At 35.1% G+C, this 20,037-nt stretch overlaps 3 protein-coding genes and 1 long non-coding RNA gene across 9 annotated transcripts in view; all 4 read left to right on the top strand.

Annotated features, from left to right (window-relative positions):
• The window catches only part of LOC130547816 (cytolytic toxin-beta-like), a 63,564-nt gene extending 49,841 nt beyond the window's left edge, over nt 1–13,723 (top strand). The window contains exons 2-3 of the mRNA XM_057324135.1: nt 9,061–9,167; nt 13,082–13,723. Coding sequence (XP_057180118.1) covers nt 9,068–9,167; nt 13,082–13,704 — 723 coding nt within the window. The 5' untranslated portion in view covers nt 9,061–9,067 and the 3' untranslated portion in view covers nt 13,705–13,723. The remainder of the gene's footprint in view (nt 1–9,060; nt 9,168–13,081) is intronic.
• Nucleotides 95–4,004, top strand: LOC130547846 (uncharacterized). Of its 3 annotated transcripts, none has more exons than XM_057324196.1 (10): nt 95–297; nt 385–578; nt 672–758; nt 873–939; nt 1,250–1,297; nt 1,458–1,651; nt 1,763–1,799; nt 2,313–2,359; nt 3,056–3,083; nt 3,259–4,004. In XM_057324196.1, exons 1-10 carry the CDS (start codon nt 114–116, stop codon nt 3,264–3,266), a joined length of 894 nt encoding a protein of 297 aa, XP_057180179.1. In that variant the 5' UTR covers nt 95–113; the 3' UTR covers nt 3,267–4,004. The 3 variants fall into 3 exon arrangements, with proteins under 3 accessions (XP_057180179.1, XP_057180163.1, XP_057180171.1); XM_057324180.1 differs by having other exon boundaries at nt 1,094–1,297; nt 3,259–3,999; XM_057324188.1 differs by lacking the exons at nt 3,056–3,083; nt 3,259–4,004 and having other exon boundaries at nt 1,094–1,297; nt 1,763–1,869; nt 2,223–2,326.
• LOC130547892 (uncharacterized) lies at nt 5,371–8,590 on the top strand. The gene is made up of 3 exons (XR_008961949.1): nt 5,371–6,271; nt 6,659–6,694; nt 8,151–8,590. It is a non-coding gene; the product is annotated as an uncharacterized LOC130547892 (long non-coding RNA).
• An 899-nt stretch (nt 13,724–14,622) lies between the features above and the next one.
• On the top strand, nt 14,623–19,967 carry LOC130547863 (uncharacterized). 4 transcript variants are annotated; one of them, XM_057324233.1, is made up of 10 exons: nt 14,623–15,759; nt 15,945–15,972; nt 16,269–16,336; nt 16,425–16,451; nt 16,542–16,610; nt 17,471–17,498; nt 17,839–17,932; nt 18,786–18,989; nt 19,088–19,275; nt 19,395–19,967. In XM_057324233.1, exons 1-7 carry the CDS (start codon nt 15,247–15,249, stop codon nt 17,895–17,897), a joined length of 792 nt encoding a protein of 263 aa, XP_057180216.1. In that variant the 5' UTR covers nt 14,623–15,246; the 3' UTR covers nt 17,898–17,932; nt 18,786–18,989; nt 19,088–19,275; nt 19,395–19,967. The 4 variants fall into 4 exon arrangements, with proteins under 4 accessions (XP_057180216.1, XP_057180192.1, XP_057180199.1 ...); XM_057324209.1 differs by having other exon boundaries at nt 16,425–16,463; XM_057324216.1 differs by having other exon boundaries at nt 16,425–16,463; nt 18,786–19,002.
• Nucleotides 19,968–20,037: the final 70 nt, after the last annotated feature.

The following is a 20,037-nucleotide window of genomic DNA, read 5'->3' as shown; positions in this document are numbered from 1 at the left end:
AAAAAATGAGAGAACATTTACAAATATTTAAAGACATAATGACTTCACATCATCGCAGTCAGTCCATAACTTTTTTGACCATTCATGTTTCAGGTGGAGTCAAACTGTTCTCCATGTTGACTGGAAAAACAAATAACTCTCATAAAAGTTTTGTTTACTCTCTGATGAACCGAGTTGAAGATCTGAGAGAAGTTCCTATGGTGGATGGGAGTAACATTGTTTTGGTTTTCTGTCCTATTGTTTCTCGAGCTGGAACTGATATTGAAGCAGCACTGAAAATATTTACTGACTCTACAGGTTGTGTGACTATCATCAGAATTTTAGAAAACACAAAAGTTGCTATTTTTATAATGTCTTTAATGCATTTCTCTTTTCTTTGAACAGCCTCTAAATTGAAAGTTCTGGTGGTGCTACATCACTCATTTGACCTAGAGAAAACTGTACCAGACAGCAGCAGATGTGTCAACAGGACAGATATACTGACAGTGGACTGTCTGTTCTATGAAGACACAGGATTACTAAAGTGTCAGAGAAATAATGATGCAATAGACAAGGTTGTTGATTGGTTAATAGAGCAGGTTGGTCTATTTAACAATAATAAATAATAATAATTGCTGTAAAATAAATAACTATTAATCACTGATTTTTAAATAAGCTTGTGTTGTTTGCAGGGGAAGACAACAGGTGTTGAAGTATGTCCACGTCAAAATAGATCAAAGGGATTAACATCAAGGAAAGGATCACACAAGTCTGTGCAGGTATACAGTATTTAAAAATATTTATGTAAAAAAAAATACAAAAAAGTTAAATTTCTGTTACCGTTTTATTCTAAATACTGTATTAATTTAACTACTGTTGTTGTGTGTCTGCAGGAGGAAGGTCAATCTGAGATAGTGGATTTTAAAAAGAGTAAAAGTAATGAGCCAGAGATTTGTACAGGTAAGGCTGTTACTCCATGAGAGGGCTTAATAATAACTGCTTGCTTTGTCATGCACATTACACTGTTGAATATTATGGTTTGCACTCATCTTAACTCATCATTTACATTTTATATTCTTTTTGCTGTTTCTTCCCATACTAATATATTTTTCAGAGGACGTCAAAGTTTGCATTATTTCAAGTGGAAAAACGAATGAGACTCACATAAAAATTTTCAACACTCTGAGTGCCCGCATTAAATCTCTGAAGGAAGTTCCTACAGTAGATGAGAGTCACTTTGTTTTGGTTTTCTGTCCTTTTGTGTCTCGAGCTGGAACTGATATAGAAGCAGCTCTGAAGATATTTGACGACTCCACAGGTGATTTATTCATTATCACTTTATTTTAAATCAAACATTAGTGCAAGACAAAAACAAACAATACTGTACATTTGTTAATTCTTAAATATTAGATGATGATACATAAATCTTAAAGTAGAAATTCAGACACATTTCCTTAAATATGTTTTTGTTTTAACAGCCTCTAAGATGAAAGTTCTAGTGGTGCTACATCACACATTTGAGCCAGAGAAAACTGTACCAGACAGCAGCAGATGTGTCAACAGGACAGACATACTGACAGTGGACTGTCTGTTCTATGAAGACACAGGATTACTAAAGTGTCAGAAAAATGATGATGCAATTGACAAAGTTGTGAACTGGTTAATACAGCAGGTATTTACAATAATGCTCTAAATATTTTTAAAAGGCTGCACAAAAATGTACTGTATCATTTAAAAACAACAGGTCACTGTTTACTCAGAACTTTCAACTTGTTCTCCACAGGGAGAGACAGCGGGAGTTAAAGTTTGTCCATGTCAAAGTATGTTACTTTTTTCTCAATAATCTGTATGATTTAAGCACGGTTAAGCATTTATCATTTTTTCCTTAAGGCAGGGGTCTCCAACCTTTTTGTAAGCGAGGGCTACCTGAAGATATAAAATCATCTAGAGGGCTACTTGTTGATAAAATACTTTCAAACTTGAAACACGTGATGCATTATTTTTAGGCTCACAGGACCAAATTCTGTTTTCTTTCACATATTTTTCCACTTGAATATATTAAAGCTTACAGCGCGTGCTAATAACATTTCATGATGATGTAGCACTTGGCTGATACGTATAGTCACAGATTCATCAACTGTCCTGAGCATTATTGTTGAGCCCTGTGTTTGGCGGGCACCTTACAGAGTTTATGCGGGCTACCAGGTGCCCGCGGGCACCACGTTGGAGACCACTGCCTTAAGGTAATGGGATATATAGGATCTCTGTGTTTTCTCTGCTGTAGCATCTAATGATCAGCAACACAAATTTTAAAACTGTATTATTTGAAACAGGCAAGTCATCTTTCAGCAGAGCATCACGTTGGCCAGATTTTACACAGGTAAACACACTTGCTCAATACTGAAATCTATATGTAGGTATTTTACACAACATAAAATAAAAATAAAAGTTTTGTGAGGTCATAGTTTGGGTTGAGAAATAATGTGAATAGTGTAAGGATATCACTTACTGTAAAACGTCAAAGATATAAAATTGTAATTCTGTGTTGCTAGCAGTGTATTGTGTGTTTCTAAACAGATGAAGGGGGGAGTCTTAGTGTTCTAATATGTATTTATTTACAGTAGTACAAGTATTTGAAACTGTCATGGTTATGTTTAGTTCTTTTTTGGTTTTGTTTAAGTTTCATTATGTTCCTTAGTTTCTCTGTTCATTGATTAATTTGATTCCATTATAAGTTCTTCTTATTGTTAATTAGCCCCTCCTCTGTTTCCTTGATTGCCCTTTTATTACTTTTCCTGCTGCATACTGTACGTCCTTTGGCTGTTCTGGTTTTGTTTTGGTCAGTGTGCCTGTTTTGTTTCTCCAGTGTTCCTGGGTTTCTGCAGTCAAAAATACTAGATTTTAGGTTTACCTTTCTTCCTTTTCTTGTGGATTATACACACAGCTGTTACAGAAACAAATTCCATACAGATTTGTGTTGCTTGGCAGAGGAAACACTGAGTTCCCGCAATGGCCGAGTATACAAAAGTATTACGTATCTAATTTGTTAAAAGGATGCTGTCATTTTTCTCCACAGTGGATGAAACCAGGATCTTCAAGGGGTAGTAAGTTAAACATTTGTTGAATAATAATTTGATATCTATTCTGTAATGTATGACTTTTATTAGAAATATGAATTTATTGTAGTTATTTATTTCCAACTTTTTTTGAAGTTCAATAGGCAATTGAAATGTAATGTGTCATGTCACACTAATGTGTTTAACTCTGTGCTTTATACAGATCATTAAGGATGGTTGCACAGAATAACATGGAGGTTTAGGAATTATACCATCATTCAGAAGATCCTGTGACTGACAGCTATGTAAATCAACTCACTCTGCTGAGATGTCAACACATATTAGCTGCTTGTTATGATTCATACATGGCAAGTGCTGATATCTACTATAACCCTGTTCTTTCCAGCCACAGCACCTTATTGTGTTCATGTGACTTAATTGGTATCAGTGCAAAAGGTTGTGGTTTCAAATCAGGGAACACACAAAGCCTACACTGTAAAAAATGATTTGTTGTTTCAAAAAATAAAAATAAAAATATTAGTTCACTTAATGAATTTGTTGCAAACTAGTTGTGTTGACTAATATTTTTAAGTTGAACTAACTTAAAATTTTAAGGCAACATGGTAACTTATTTTTTTAAGTTGAAACAACAAATCATTTTTTACAGTGTAGTCGAAAAATTTATAAATTGAATGCACTGTAATTTGGGATAAAAGTGTCTGTCAAATGTGTCAATAAAAATAGTGCTAAAATTGTCAAAGGTATTTGGTTGAATTACTCCTTACGTGTTTGTACTTTAAGTAGTCTATTCATTTAGCCTACAAACAAATGGCTGCATGTTTAATGTGTCTTTCTGATTACTATGGTACATGAGAAATATGTCACTCTTTATTGAGCTTTAAAGGGAAAATATTGTTCATCTTTATTGTAAAATAAACAGAAATGTAGGCTAAGGAGTGTACAAATAAAATTAAAATATAGAGCTATAAATATATCAAACAACTGATACTCTTAAGTTAATTCAGCACATTAAAGGGATCACCTAAAAATGACAATTCTGTCATCATTTACTCACCTTCAGGTTGTTACAATCCTTAATAAATGTCTTTGTTCTGCTGAACACAAAGGAAGATATTTGTAAGAATGTCATTAACCAAACAGATGTCATCCCCCATTTACTGCCATAGTAGGGAAAATACATACTATGGGAGTCAATGGGTGGATGAGATCTTTTTGGTTACTGACATTTCTTCCGAATATCTGCCTTTGTGTTTAGGAGAACAAAGAAATGTATACAGGTTTGGTTTGGAACAATCTGAGGGTAAGTAAATTATGACAGAATTCATTTTTGGCTGAATTATCTCTTTAAGGTAAAAGAACACTAGCATTACAAAAAATCTCATTATACATTATACTATATTGAACTATTCATTTTAACTATTAGTATATAGCAACAACAATAATTTTTATTAAACATGAGAACTTTTGAAACATTTTGCCTTGACCTGAATTTCTTTTTAACCAGGCTAAATATATTTGTTTGGACAACATGAAGACGTAGGCTACAGTCCACATTCAGTAGATTAGAGCATAAATGGAAGAAGTTGTTTATGAGTGGGTGGTGGTTTGACTACAGTGAAAGTGAAAGCTTGTGTGACACGGTGCGTTTGTGTGAAAGGCAAATCATTGATTTATAGCATGAACCAAAACCTCATACTGACGTGAGTCAAGTCTAAACAGGCAATTTCAAAGTCTTTCCAAAGTGGAAGCAGAAGAGGCATATGGCAGAAGTACGGCAGTTTTTCACAATAGAGAGCATGTAAACTTGATTCTCAAATAATTTGAAGTAATATTATAGTGCTTTTACTAAGCCTATTGTTGTGATGCGAATTTTCCCCTTATAGACTATTGTAGCTAGTAAGCCTACTGTAATAATATTTAAGCTAGTTTCAACGCAACAGGGAGTGAACTTTGAGCTATTACCATTGCAGTGTTTCCCACACATATTGACTTTATTTGGGCAGGTGTGGGGTTGGGAATCGTTTCAATTTTATCGATTCCGATTCCAATTCTGATTCTGCTTATCGATTTCGATTCTTATCGATTCCCAGTTTAGATTCCACAGTTGAAGTAAAACATTTAGATATCAACCTGTATGGTCATTTAGCCTGCTTATTGACTTGTTTGCAAAATATATAAATTATTTATGAGCACTGTTTTGTGTATATTTACACATAGAAACACACCTTTTCTGATTTATTACAATTTGTATTATCATAGTTGAACTACATCATGGTTAAACTGCAGTTACTATAATGCAACTATGGTTTTTGTAGGCTACGTCGTGTTTTTCATTTAACAGTTCACGGCGGGTCTATTTTGATGTTTTAAAATGTAGCTTACGCTATGCATTACGATGTGTTTACGTGGTTGCCAATCCAAAATAATAAAGGAGTTGTTACATGAACATACACGATTTTGGTTACATGTGGAATAAAGTCTGAGTCTTGAGAGTCTGTCACTGCAAACCTTCAGTTTCCTCCATACTCCCCTTTGCGATTCATTGCTGCATGGCATTACGCCTACTTAACTTGCCGTGTTTCGATCTGAGGTCAGTAGTATTTATTAAAGTTATTATAGTTTTTATTAAAAGCTGCTAATATTAGTTAACTTTAAATCGACTCGTTTTGTATTAGTATGGGTCTATATATAGGCTAATATATCTATCTATATAATCTAAATGAGGAATAATCCCTTCAATGGTGGTTACAGAACACAATAAGGAACATAATATGCATTTCTGCCTAGACTATCTGCACTTACATGAAGAAAGAACTACAAACAAGTCTGGGGAAACGTTACAGAGTATTTCAACGCATAGTGTGCACACAGAAGTGACATGAGACCAGAGGTGGACAGTAGTGAAAGTCGCGGTACAAAGGTGCTCAAGCGTGGAACAGATCGTGCAGTGTCGTCGCTAAACAGAATTGTCTACTACGTCATTATGCGCATGCGTGAACGGATCGTGCAGGCATCCCGGATCGTGTACCGACAGCATCTCTAAAGCATACAGAGCAGTCAGTTCACAAATAGATCTCACTGTGCGTTGATGTCGCCGATCCGTCTGCGATCAAACATCTGTCTGGCACGAGTGTTCACCGGTGTTGTTCCGCTCGCGCGACAGCCGGGAATTCAAAATGACGTTTCGCAACAACCTCTCGACTGTCCCATTGGAGGTAAGTAAAGTCAAAATATATAAATAACTTAAATATACTAACTATATACTATTTATATAAATGTATACTCTGACACGTCTAATTGTATGGCCGCTTTTGGCTGTTTAAACCATTTATTTACACAGTGAAGGCAGCGCATGTTTTAGCCGAGATGCTAACGAATATAAATTAAGATTAAGCTTGTGGGGCTAACGTTAAATGGTTAGTGTTGAATGACAAACAATGACTTTTAGCCACTTTTAGCTATTATGTTCACTTTTAGTGAATGTATAGCTCTTTTTTAACTTATTGATGTTTGTGTTGAATGGTTTTCCCACCCATGTTACATAAATTGTCTGTAATTAAATATTTTTATCATTCAGTTCTGTTTTTATCCTTTTAACTCAGAATTTTCAGTATTTTCCAGTTGAGCAGCAAAAAAATGTAAGTATTATATTTATTATGATATTTTCATTATTATGTTATTTGTTATATTTGCACATGTAAAAATACTCATTGACAATGCAAAATCTGAATAAAGTGGATTATTACAGTTTGTTGCTATAAAAAGCCTATTGTGCTCCTTAACCTTTGACCAAAACAGTGACTTCCAGGCATTGTAATATTTTGTTTATTGCTACATTTGTATACCAATTTGTGATGTGCTAAATCAGGGCTTGACATTTAGCATTGTCATGTGGTTGTCCTTCGGACAAGTTAATTTGTCATTCACTTGTCCGACTACAAAAATTACTTGTCCAAAGATTTTAAAAAAAGATATTTCATTTGAATTATAATATATATACTGTAATATAATCAATATAATTGTTTCGGATTTAGATTGGTCAAGTTTGCCTTTAAGCATTTTAACTAGTGTCCGCTTTGGCCGCCTGAATTTGGTTATAGGCCTACCCTCCGTGACTGCTATAAAACAAAGGCAAGCAGTAATTATTATTATTAGTGTTAAGGCTGTAAGTTAGCTTCTTTTGCACATAGCACTGGTGCTAGAGAGGTTTAAAGTTTGGTAGCACAGGCAGAAATGTCCAAGTGTAGTTCAACATGAATAGGCAGATAACTGACAAAAGACATTAATGTTACATACAGATGGATAAATTAGTGCCATATCATTTTTAGATTACCTAAATTTGTTTTAATATTTCTAAGTTCTGTGTTTTTCCTTTACTATACAATAGTGGTATATTTGTCCACATAAATTATTGTAGGATACTATAGTGCAGTAAAATTCTTACTATATTGTTTTTGAACTTTACTATAGTATACAGTGTTTATCAATTTACTACAAGGGCACTTCAATTTTCAATAGCAAATACTATAGTACACTACAGTATTTTTTGTCTGAATGTTCTATTTAACGGGACTTTTATTTTGACGGGTCTTCGGGAAGACGCTTGTTTGCAGATATCTTCACTCAAACAGTAAAACGATCGTAAAATAAACTGTCGGAGCAACTCTGGAGATGAAGTTCATGTGTTCATAACCTCATACAGTGCAGACGCAGATAAATCCTCGACCATCACTCGTGTTGTATGTTAAACTGTGCACGTAATTCACTCAGACACGCAGAACAGCCAGATGACGGATTCCGCGTCCGCATGGACTCAGTGCGGTGCGCATTGATTATTGTCACACACAAACAAGCACAACCACGACAAACACGCAGCACTGTCTAATGCACATATTCTTATTATTCTACATATGTCGCACTGGTTTTTTTTCCAAGTTACTTGTCCGTAAGTAAAATTCTCTCTCACTTGCCCATACAAAACATTCACTTGTCCCGGACAAGCGTTAATGTCGAGCCCTGGCTAAATGATTAAATGTAACGTTTTATAAGACTTTTATCTAAATCCCTCTTTTTGTCTCCATGTCTTATTCGCAGGGACACCCAAGGCCAACAGACCAGCCCACCCTGATGCTCATCCTTGCACTGCCTGGGACACCTAAGGCCAACAGCCGCAGCTCCTGTTCTCTTTTTGCCATAAATACATATCTACTTTAGCAATGCAAAATTGTGAAATGTACTATAGAAATAATTTTTACTTTGACTACATGGATCCTCACACCACCTGGTATTAGCAGGAAACCCATTTGGAGAGAACAGCATTGTTTTCTCTAGCTTGCAAGGATTTGCTTTTTGGCAAATTACAACTTCACCATTGGTGTAGGCCTTGCTATGAGAGACTTCTTTTTTGCTGGACTTTTTTACAATTGTACATTTGTACAAAGTACCTGAAATATTTCTGTATGTACAGTATATTTAAAATTAAGGCAAATTATTAAGGTTTTGTTAAGATAAAGACTTTTCATTTATAACAATATCACCGACACAGTATTAATTATACATGTGATTTCATGAATTTAGAATGGTAATGTTCAATATTGACCATTCTGTAAATATTTATTCTATGTAAATTGTTGTTGTTTATCAATATACTTGTATTTGATTTAGTATTTCTGCTTATTAAAATATTGTGAATAGCAAATATAAACTGTAAAATGGTGCCCCAATCACCCAAGATGGTTCCAGACCATTTTAATAAATGGGATCCCAAGAAGCCTTGAGGGTTCCTCAGAGAACCGCCCTTAATTAAGTGGTGCCTTGAGTTTCCCCTGAGGGTTTCGCCGGCGTGGCAATGTGAAGAACCCCAAATGGTTCCTAGAAGAACCTTTAATTTTTACAGTGTTCAGAATTTGGGGTCTCAATTGTTTCTTCACTTTTGTAAGTCGCTTTGGATAAAATCTGCTAAATGCCTAAATGTAAATGTCTATATCCTTCATGTAAATCCTAGACATAAAATGGATGCTGTAGGAGTGGATGTCATAGAAACTGCTGCTCTTGGGAGACCCTTCCAGCTGGGGATGCTGTATGACTGCAGAAAAGATGCCCTAGTACCAGGTACCAAAAAAATAGTTTGACAGCTTGTTCCAAACAAGCTGATCTATTGAATTTAGTTTAAACAGTTTGGGGGAAGATGTTGCTAAATTCCTCGAAGTTGTTTTAAGACCGAAGCAGTTTAACAACAATACGGTACACTCTTCAAAAAAAGGTGCTTCAAAAGGTTCTTCGGTGCCTTAGAAGAACCTTTGGGTTCCATAAAGAACCTTTAATATCTGAAGAACCATTCTGCTTTACAAAAGGTTCTTTGTGGCGAAAAAAGGTTCTTCAGATTATAAAAAAGTAAGAGATGGTTCTTTAAAGAACTTTGAATGGTTCAAAAAATGACCAAAAATGGTTATTCTACACTGTAAAAATGAAAGGTTCTTTGAGGAACCATTTGGGGTTCTTCACATTGCCACACCTGCGGAACCCTCAGGGGAAACTCAAGGCACCGCTTCACGAAGGACGGTTCTCTGAGGAACCCTCCAAGGCTTCTTGGGGATCCCTTTTATTAAAATGGTCTGGAACCATCTTGGGTGCTTCAAAGCACCATTTCACAGTTTATATTTGCTATTCACAATATTTTAATATGCAGAAATACTAAAAGCAAATACAAAGCAAACAGTTTATTGATAAACAACAACAATTTACATTGAATAAATATTCACAAAATAGTAAATATTGTACATTACAATTCTAAATTCATGAAATCAAATGTATAATTAATACTGTGTTGGTGATATTGTTATAAATGAAAACAACATCTTAACAAAACTAACAAATAATTTGCCTTAACTTTAAATACAGAAATATTTCAGGTTCTTTGTACAAATGTACAATTGTAAAAAAGTCCAGCAAAAAAGTAGTCTCTCATAGCAAGGCCTACACCCATGGTAAAGTTGTAATTTGCCAAAAAGCAAATCCTTGCGAGCAAGAAAAAAACAATGCTGTTCTCTCCAAATGGGTTTCCTGCTAATACCAGGTGGTGTGAGGATCCAAAGTCAAAATAATTTCTATAGTGCATTTCACAATGTTGTATTGCTAAAGTAGATATGTATTTATGGCAAAAAGAGAACAGGAGCTGCGGCTGTTGGCCTTAGGTGTCCCAGGCAGTGCAAGGATGAGCATCAGGGCGGGCTGGAGCTGGGTCTGTTGGCCTTGGGTGTCCCTGGGAATAAGACATGGATACAAAAAAGAGGGATTAAGATAATGTCTCAAAACATTACATTTAATCATTTAGCACATCACAAATTGGTTTACAAATGTAACAATAAACAAAATATTACAATGCCTGTTAGTCACTGCTTTGGTCTATGGTTAAGGAGTACAGCAGGCTATTTATATCAACAATCCACTTTATTCCGATTTTTTCATTGTCAGTGATAGGGTTGCACGGTGTTACGGTAGCATCGCGATGCTAAAGCTTCAAAATACCGGCAGTATCGTAGTACCGTAGTTAATGTTGCATATGCGCATTAATATTTATTTGAACACTTACATCTGCCTTTTTGCGGTGTTTATCTCCTAAATGAATGTGTGTTTTAAATGTCTCGGGCGAGTTGATGATTCAAATTGGCGATTTGAACGAGTTGGTTAAATGATTCACTAACTCAGTGGAAAATTGACGCCACCTACTGGCCGTTTTAGTTCTGCATTTAAAGTAAGCCTAATATTTCCCTTTATAAAGACTGCTGTATCAATTAAATTTGTCCAACATTTGAATTAGTTCCTACGTGAAAAATGATCTAGTGTACTTTAGTATTTACTACAGTAAACTACTAAAACTCATAGATACTAGTGTTTTTGAGTCTTATCATAGTAAATATTTAAGTATACTACAGTATTTACAAATGTCTAAATGTAAATGTATTTGCTACAATTTATCTAATTACTACAGTTAATACAACAACATATTCTAGTGCAAAGTATAATACAGTTTACTGTAGTAAATACAAAATGTTCAATCTAAATCTGTGTTTTTGTGTATAGATTTGAATTATATGGCACAGCATCGTGATACTACTTGGTATCGAGATACTTCAGCTGGTATAGTATCGTAAGACATGTTTATGGTACCGTGACAACCCTAGTCAGTGAGTGTTTTTACATGTGCAAATATAACAAATAACATAACAATAAAAATATCATAATAAATATAATACTTACCTTTTTGTCTACTCAACTGGAAAATACTGAAAATTCTGAGGAAAAAGGATAAAAACAGAACTGAATATGATAAAAATATTTAATTACAGGCAATTTATGTAACATGGGTGGGGAAACCATTCAACACAAACAACAAGAAAAAAAGAGCTATACATTCACTAAAAGTGAACATAATAGCTAAAAGTGGCTAAAAGTCATTGTTTGTCATTTAACACCAATTTAACGTTAGCCCCACAAGCTTCATCATTAACTTATATTCGTTAGCATCTCGGCTAAAACAAGCGCTGTCTACACTGTGTAAAATAAGTAAACGGTTAAACAGCCAAAAACGGCCATACAATTAGACGTGTCAGAGTACACATTTGTATAAATAGTATATAGTTAATATATTTTAGTTATTTATATATTTTTACTCTACTTACCTTCAATGGGACAGTCGAGAGGTTGTTGCCATCCGTTATTTTGAATTCCCGCCTCTGGCGCGAGAGGACACCGGTGAAAACTCGTACACCTCGTGTGTGCCAGTCAGATTTTTGATCGCAGACGGAACGGCGTATGACATCAAAGCACAGTGAGATCTATTTGTGAACTGACTGCCCTGTATGCTTTAGAAATGCTATTCTAATGTCGTATGCGTTTTGTCATAAGGTGATCGGTCTGCGCAGAGCTGGAAAAAGTTAAACACACATATTACTAACGAAAGCGCCACATGCATTGACGCTGCGACATTGGGCCAACAGCGCCACAGTACTGTGGAGGGCGAGACTGCACAATAAACACACAGAGCAGCTGCAGTTTGTTCGAATGGAAAACACAACAACATTACATTTTCAAAAGATTTCAGTGATTTAGGATCTTATGGAATGAATAATTATTGAATGATAGTTTTGTCTCCAATGAATATAATATTAATATTAATAAATATAAAAGAATTAAAAGCTTGCTGAAATTTTTCAAAATAACATTTAGCCTTTTCTAATCATGTGCATGATTTTAAAATGTGTGTTCACATAGCAGGGACCACAAACCAAACTTTGGCCTATTCTTATAAAGCATCAAAATGATCAGTCTAAAAATCCCCATTTCATGCAGAATTTTGGGGGGTTCCTCTAGATACTGTCATGTACAAGAGAGATCCTCCAGGAACCACTTTCAAGTTTACAGATCTTACAAGAACCATTTTTTTAGAATGTGAGTTCCTTCAATAACCCGCAAAGCACTTTGAGGTCCCAGTGTGAAAAGGTGACTCCAGAACTTCACAACTGAATGTGCGGTTATTCAAGAATCTTCTAGGTTCCTGGAAGAACCACAAAGACTATAGATGGTTCCACCAATAACCCTATTATGAGAAAAGGAGCTTTGAAGCACTTAAAATAAGGTTTAAGGTTCTTTGAGTACACAACAGGATATTTGAGGCACCTTTTATTTTTACAGTGTATGGCATCGCTGTGAAAAACCTTTTAAGCACCTTTATTTTTAAGAGTGTAAATTAGAACTCAAATATATAGCACATTACAAATCTAACAAGTTACCATTACAATTAGAACCATTAGACCAATACTGTAAACCATCATGATTATCAAACAGGATTTGTTGTGATTGATTACAATGTGTATAAAGTGGTTTAAAAGGAATAAACAAATGGTTATGAAATGTAATTTATGTTGGATTAACTAATTATTAAGTAATTATTCCCTTTTATTGATTCATGATTTATGAACCACATGTTCATATTTAATATGCCATATTGTTGTTTCCAATTATAGGAATCACACTATGGGATAAAGAGCAGCTTCAGCAGAGTATACTTAGTCATGCCCAAATTAATACAGATTTCAATGTCACAGCTTCAGACTCCATTGATGATAAATCTCACTTACTGAACATTGATGGTTCTCTGAAATTGAGTCTTTTAAGTGGACTTGTCAATGTGAGAGGAGCAGCAAAATATCTCAGCGACACCAAGAAATCCTTTAAACAGCAAAGACTAACCCTACATTACCATTCAACCACCAAGTTTGAAGAACTGACCATGAACCACTTGGCTTCTGGAAATATAACTCACTATGAAGCCTTTGATAATGATTCAGCTACACATGTGGTGACCGCTGTGCTGTATGGGGCGAATGCTTGCTTTGTTTTTGACAGAGAAGTTTCATCAGATGAGGACAAAACTACTGTAGACGGTGAAGTAAAAGCTACATTTGATAAGCTGAAGGGCATTTCACTGGGTGCAGAGATTGATCTGAACATGAATGACAATCAGAAGACTGCCGTTCAAAAATTCAGCTGTACGTTTTATGGTGACTTTCAGTTGCCATCTAATCCAACCTCTTTTGAAGATGCTTTGAAGATTTTTGCTGATCTTCCAAAACTGTTAGGAGAGTAGAAAGATTTTGCAGTTCCATTGAGAGTGTGGCTTTATCCTTTAGATAAATTACACACAAGTGCAGCAAACGTTTAAAAAGACATCAGCACAGGTCTAATCAAAGCTGTGGATTCAGTTTTTGAGAGTTTAAGTACAACCGAAATGAAATGCTGCGATCTTCTGAAGGAGCCACCTGCTTTGTCTTTTGTAGCATTTCATTATCAAATAATGCAGATGAGGGAAAACTGTTGCAGCTATAAGTTGAGTCTCATGAAAAAACTTGGCTCTCTGTTGCCAGAAATCCGTGGGTATAAGAAAAAGGAAACTGAGTTGAATGATCTTCTGCTTGATCATATGGAATCTCCATTCAGAGGTCAGGATCTTGAACAATGGGTGAAAGAGAAAGAAAAAGAATCTGCCATAATTAAAACATTTATCAGACAACTGAATGATTATGGAGCAAATGTGGAAGTGAATCTAGATGAAATCTTGATGGATCTAGAAGTTGAACATTTGGTTAGCTACACGTTCACATCATTTGAGGGTCCAGATGTGCTCCTTTCTTCACAGAAGGACTACTTGAGTCCAAAGGGGCAAAAGAAAGAGAATTCACCCAGTGCCAAATGGATGACTGGGCTTTCCTCTGATGCCAAAAAGATTATGAGGACCAACACGATTATATTTAAAAACCTGATCAATTCAAAACAGCGTAAACCAGCCAAATTTATTGTCGCATCAAAAGAAGTGAAAAATATTCCAGGTTCCTGCATTCTCCTTTATGATAATGGATCTGATGAAGATATTTGCTTTACTCCTCCGTCAAAACCAGCCTGTTGAACAGGTCAAAGGTCACAGTGTAGTCTTGCAGGTACCACCAACATGTCGAGCTACAGAAGAGCTCAGGTTAATGTATAAAATGAAAGACGTAGAAGACTGGAAATCTCAGCATGTACAACAGAGCAAAGATACAGTAACTCTGACAGATCTCAGTCCAGACACTGAGTATGAGATTAAATATACAGCAGTTGGCAAACTGAGCTACACCATAGACAGTGATGTCATCCACATCAGAGTCATAGACAAGAAGCTCATAAGTGCCGCAGAGTCTGTCTTAGAGAGTCTTACTTTGACTGAAAGAAAGTGCAGTGAACTTATGGATGACAGCAGATCAAAAATATTCGGTGCATTTAACAGAAAGATTCAAGACATGATGAAACACTGTCAAACCTACAGACAAGACTTAAATACCAGAATTCAATCCTTGATCCAGTCAATTCAATCCTGTGAAAAAGACATCTGTGATTTGGCAGATCTTCAACAAGCTCATGAAGAATCTCCATTTAAAGCCACCAGTCTTACAGAGTAGATCACTAAAAAGAAAAAGAATTAAATGTAGTTACTACAATTCTTCAACAACTTCTGGACTCTGGAGCAGAGGAACACAATAACTTGGATACAATTTTGTCAGATATTAATGTGGAGAATGTGTTGTGCTACACATTCAGTTCTCTTGAGGAGCCAGATGAGTTGCTTTTTGATCATGAAAATTACCTAAAATATCAAATGATGAGGAGAGATTTTGAGAAGATGCCTGATGCAGTGTCTCGGACATGGCTCCAAGGAACAGTCCGAGAAAAAATGAGAGAACATTTAAAAATATTTAAAGACATAATGACTTCACGTGGCAGTCAGTCCACAAAGTTCTTGGTTTCTTCAAAAGACCACACGATCCATCCAGGTTCCTGCATTCTCTTGAATGAAAACGGATCTGATGAAGATATTTGCTTCACTCCTCCATCAAAACCAGCCTGTCCAATCATTATACAGGTCAGAGGTCACAGTGTAGTTCTTAAGATGCCTTCATCATGTCCTGTTACAGTAGAGCTGAAGTTACTGTACAAAATGAAGGAAGAGAGAGAATGGAAATCTCAATATGTGCACAAGAGACAAACAACCGTAACTCTGACAGATCTCAGTCCAGACACTCATTATGAGATTAAATATGAAGCAATAGGAAGACTGAACTACACCCTAGACAGTAATGTCATCCAAGTTACTACAGTCAACACTGAAGAGGTATGTTGTTTAAACTGTATTACCTAGCTAAATTTAAATTATTTTTGAGCTGACTGCCTAAAAGTGTATGCTATATTTGTGAGACTGACTATTGTGCATGTAACTTCTCACCTAAATTGCTTTATGGTGAAGTGATTGTAAAGCATGTTGTTGATCATGTTCATAATTTTAAATTCTTAAATTAGGAGTGTAAAAGCAGCAACAGTGACAACAGTGAGTTATGCATTTTTTCCTCGTTCCATCATATGATTTTATGTGCAGATATGTCTTTATAGTGGTACAGTTTACATATTTAATATACAATATGTCAAGGTAGGAGTTACTCTACACCTAGACTGCTGCTATAGAGCAAGAAAATGAGCATACTCCATGTTAGGAATTGAGGATTGGTGGGTTAAACTGGTTGTTCTAGTGGTCCCACATCAACTTTAACCAGAAAACTGTACCAGACAGCAGCTGATGCGTCAACAGGACAGATATACTGACAGTGGACTGTCTGTTTATTATAGGTTTGCTGGAGTATCAGACAGAGGATGAGACACAGATGAGAAAATTGGCTGAAGTGATAATGAGAATGGTAAAAACAAGTTAAACCTCGAAATGTATAACGTGATACATATATTACTGTTGACTTAAGAAGGTCATGCTGTCATTTTTCTTTGCAGGGGGATATACTTGACGCTGACGATGTGGTATTTGAAAAAGTTATGAAAACTCTAAAGGGTATAATTTGATGCACATAGTACTCTTTACTAAATATGCTGTCACATTTTTTTCCTCAGAGTTTTCAGAATCTTTTGGAGAGAAGCAGGATTAGTTGGACTTCATGTTTGCTGCTGGTTTTTCAACGGGTAAACACATTTCTGTAATTGAGTTGTTAATAAGTTGCTAATAAGAATTTAAATGTAGAACTTTCTAATTTTAAATTGTAGAGGTCTGTAAAAGTAATTGTTACTAGTAAAGAATTAATTAGTTCTCTAATTGTAATTGTTACTATATGCTGTTACCACAAAGCTAATTTGGCTTGCGGTACATATCCATTGAAGAAAATGGCTCAAGGGAACCCTTATTTCTATTTTTTGCTTCACCAAAGCGCCATTTCGTCAAAGAAATGACAGAATAGTGTCTTTTATTGTTATATCTTATGTAATGTCTGATGTAGTGTCAAAATGAGGGGAAGGGGGCAGTTTCCTGCAACTGGATAGAAACAGTGGCGTGTCCACAGGGGTGACACCGGGTGGCAGCTGCCACCTTAAAAATTGGCTTTGCCACCTCAGTTGCCACCCCAACGCTGAACATACAGAACTTCAAGTGTCTGCAGTTGTCTTTCAGAAACAACAATACAAATTAGCACAATTGCTGATAAAAAAAAAGATCTGAACCAGACTAAAATAGGGATCAATAATTAGGAATCAATAATATTCCTAATCCTTACAATACAACTGCGAAAATGAAGATTGATATGTGTAGGTATTGCCACCCCTCATTGTGCTCTTGTCCCCCTTTGCCACCCCATGTATAAAATCCTGGACACGCCCCTGGATAGAAGGTGTAATAGTATGATACTGTATGTGTTCTAAAAAACATGATGAGGAAGGGAAGGGTAAATGTTCTAAATAATTGTAGATCTGCATTTTTGGTAAGGATTTTTTGTAATGAAAGATTAAACACACTCAGTATCTCATTAAGACCATTGTCATTTTCTCCCCAGTGGATGAAATCAGGATCTTCTGCTGAAAGTAAGTTAAAATCACATTAAATTTTGATGTGTATTCTGTAGTTAGTTATACTAATAATTAGAAAATACTTTAACATCTCACCTAAATATATCAATAAAATAAATGTTTTAATTGATTTCTGTAGAAATATTGAAATTTTATTATTGATTACATTCTACTAAATAATATTAAAAGTAAAATATACTCAATACTATGCTAGATGTTTTACAAAAACAATAGGGTATGAGAGGCTTTACTTTTAAAAAACGTTTACCACACAATACAAGTATTAAAACCATAAAAAATATGTATCAGTGCAACTTTCATGAAGTATACCTAAATTATATATACTTCGATTTAGGCCCGGCTCCTGTGCCCACCCTGCCTCCACCCATTGCCATTGAGAGAGAGGATCCGTGAACCACCATTGCTGTGAAAAACACTGATCCATTGCAGTGAGCGTGACTATCTCTCTCAGCGACTCTGCGTCCACCCTGCCCCCACACCACATAACAGCCAGTCCCGAAATTAATGCGATATTCAAGTCAGCTCCACATATTTTTCTTTTTTGTTTTCCCTTTTCTTTGGCGAGACAGTCTTTGTTCATTCACTAAATATACTGTATATACTGTATAGTTACCCCCCCTCCCTCCGGCCACCTGGAAAATCACTTGGCCCACCTTTCATCTCATGTCTGGAGCCGGGGCCTGCTCCAGACAAAATTCAATCGAATTTTCGATTTTGTTTCTCACAATCCACTAACATCAGTGTACATTGCATACACTCTCAAAAAAATAAAAAAATATGGCACAATATACTGTATTAATATGAAGGAATTTTCCGTATTAATTTTTTTAAGTTGTTTTACCTGTATTTTACATTTTGCACTGCATTAAATTATTATTAACGGAAATGTCCGTAAAATAAAATAAAATGTAATGGTAATTTTCCAGTACTTTGTTTGTTTTTTACAGTGTTGAGAAAAACTTGCAATAATGTATCTTAATACCATATATTCTCTTTAATTTCCCCCCAGTATTATTTTTATTAAAACTTTTATTATGATGTATGTAAAGCTGCTTTGCAACAATGAAAATTGTGAAAAGCACTATATAAATAAAATTTAATTTAAATTAAATCACTTAAAGCCTTCCCTTACTTCCACCGGAAGAAAAAGTACCTGATCGACTGTAAGAATGTTTTATTTACATTGCTATGAGACCATTTATTCATATATAAATCAACATCTGCTTTGTGGTGTTTTAGATGAATTCCTAATATCATGAGTTTGATATTTGTTTTTTTCAGATATGCAGCCACTGAACTATACAGTCATCTTGACTGGAGACACACATAAATTTCACAGGGACTTTATAGATGCTCTAAACAGAGAGACTCTGTGTCTGAGGGAGGTTTCTACAGAACAAGAGAGTGATTTTATTCTGCACTTCCGTTTTGTTTCTGCTTTAAGTGACAGTCATACTGATGGACAAAATTATTCAAAGAGAACAGGTGAATAACATAGGTGAATACAAGAATAACATTTACTTATACAAAATCAATGTATTGTTGGTTTGTTTTTACTGACACAAATGACATTCTTTTTCTAGACAAGCCTGTTGTTCTTGTTGTTCTCCATAATACACTGGATTCAAACTCTGTCCCAAACAGCAGTGAATGTGTGAACAATCCAGATGTTTTTATAGTGGACTGTATTTTCTGTGATTTTGAAGGACTACGTCATTGCCAGATAAACCGAAATGCAGTTATTGCAGTCTCACACTGGCTAAACACTAAGGTGACCTGATTGTTATATTAAGAATAAATATACTAACTTTTTGCTTATACAAACTTTAAATAAAAGTATGTTTCCCATTTACATTGAATGTAACAATAATAGTTGTGTACTTTTTGCAGATGAAATCATTAAGGACTGTGAGGCCGAATGCCAATGAGGATGAACACAAGACTGTTGCTCCATCCTCGAGTTATAAAAATCTATTCTCTCTAGAGCTGAGCTCAAGTTTAACTTACATAGTATCACTGAACCTTTTTTCTTTGTAAAACTTCTCATTGGTTGCATTCTGTCTGGTTTGTTCTGGTGTTTCAACAAATGTGCATGTATCTGATTTTAGTATTAATGGTTGCCGAGGCTCTCTCCTACACTCTGTCCTGTCACTGCATATTTTATTAAGAATAATCTTGAATATTTAGGGTTAATGCAAATTTGATAACAATAATGTAAATTGAAGTTTATAAAACATATTTTACAAAAAAATACTGCATTATTTGTGTGAAGCTATTGAAGAAAATTGTCTGCAATATTTGTTCTCATTTTATGTATTTCTTTTATGTATTGATAAATGTTACTGCATATCTTGAAATATTCGCATGACAATTCAAATAATTCAATCTACTAATCATGTGGTTTACAGTATGTGAAGTGTAGAATTTGTGTTTTGTCTTGATAACATAAATTTGGTCAACAATTGTAGTCACAGAGTTTTGAATTCTTTTTTAAATAACTTTACCGACTAGGTAAACTAATCTAGTCTGGTAT

The sequence above is a fragment of the Triplophysa rosa genome, linkage group LG2, assembly GCF_024868665.1.
Source record: "Triplophysa rosa linkage group LG2, Trosa_1v2, whole genome shotgun sequence".
In the NCBI taxonomy this organism is placed as follows: Eukaryota; Metazoa; Chordata; class Actinopteri; order Cypriniformes; family Nemacheilidae; genus Triplophysa; species Triplophysa rosa.
Note: the sequence above shows the minus strand (reverse complement) of the source record. Positions and strands in the feature narration are given on the sequence as shown.

Excerpts from the sequence above, each read along its gene's own strand:
- LOC130547863 (XM_057324209.1), top strand. The coding sequence starts at position 15,247 with ATGATGAGGAGAGATTTTGAGAAGATGCCTGATGCAGTGTCTCGGACA. Across the intron at positions 16,611-17,470 it reads TGCTGCTGGTTTTTCAACGG|TGGATGAAATCAGGATCTTC; the intron begins GTAAACACATTT and ends TTTTCTCCCCAG. Across the intron at positions 17,499-17,838 it reads ATCAGGATCTTCTGCTGAAA|GCCCGGCTCCTGTGCCCACC; the intron begins GTAAGTTAAAAT and ends ACTTCGATTTAG.
- LOC130547846 (XM_057324180.1), top strand. The coding sequence starts at position 114 with ATGTTGACTGGAAAAACAAATAACTCTCATAAAAGTTTTGTTTACTCT. Across the intron at positions 298-384 it reads AATATTTACTGACTCTACAG|CCTCTAAATTGAAAGTTCTG; the intron begins GTTGTGTGACTA and ends TTCTTTGAACAG. Across the intron at positions 1,800-2,312 it reads TAAAGTTTGTCCATGTCAAA|GCAAGTCATCTTTCAGCAGA; the intron begins GTATGTTACTTT and ends TATTTGAAACAG.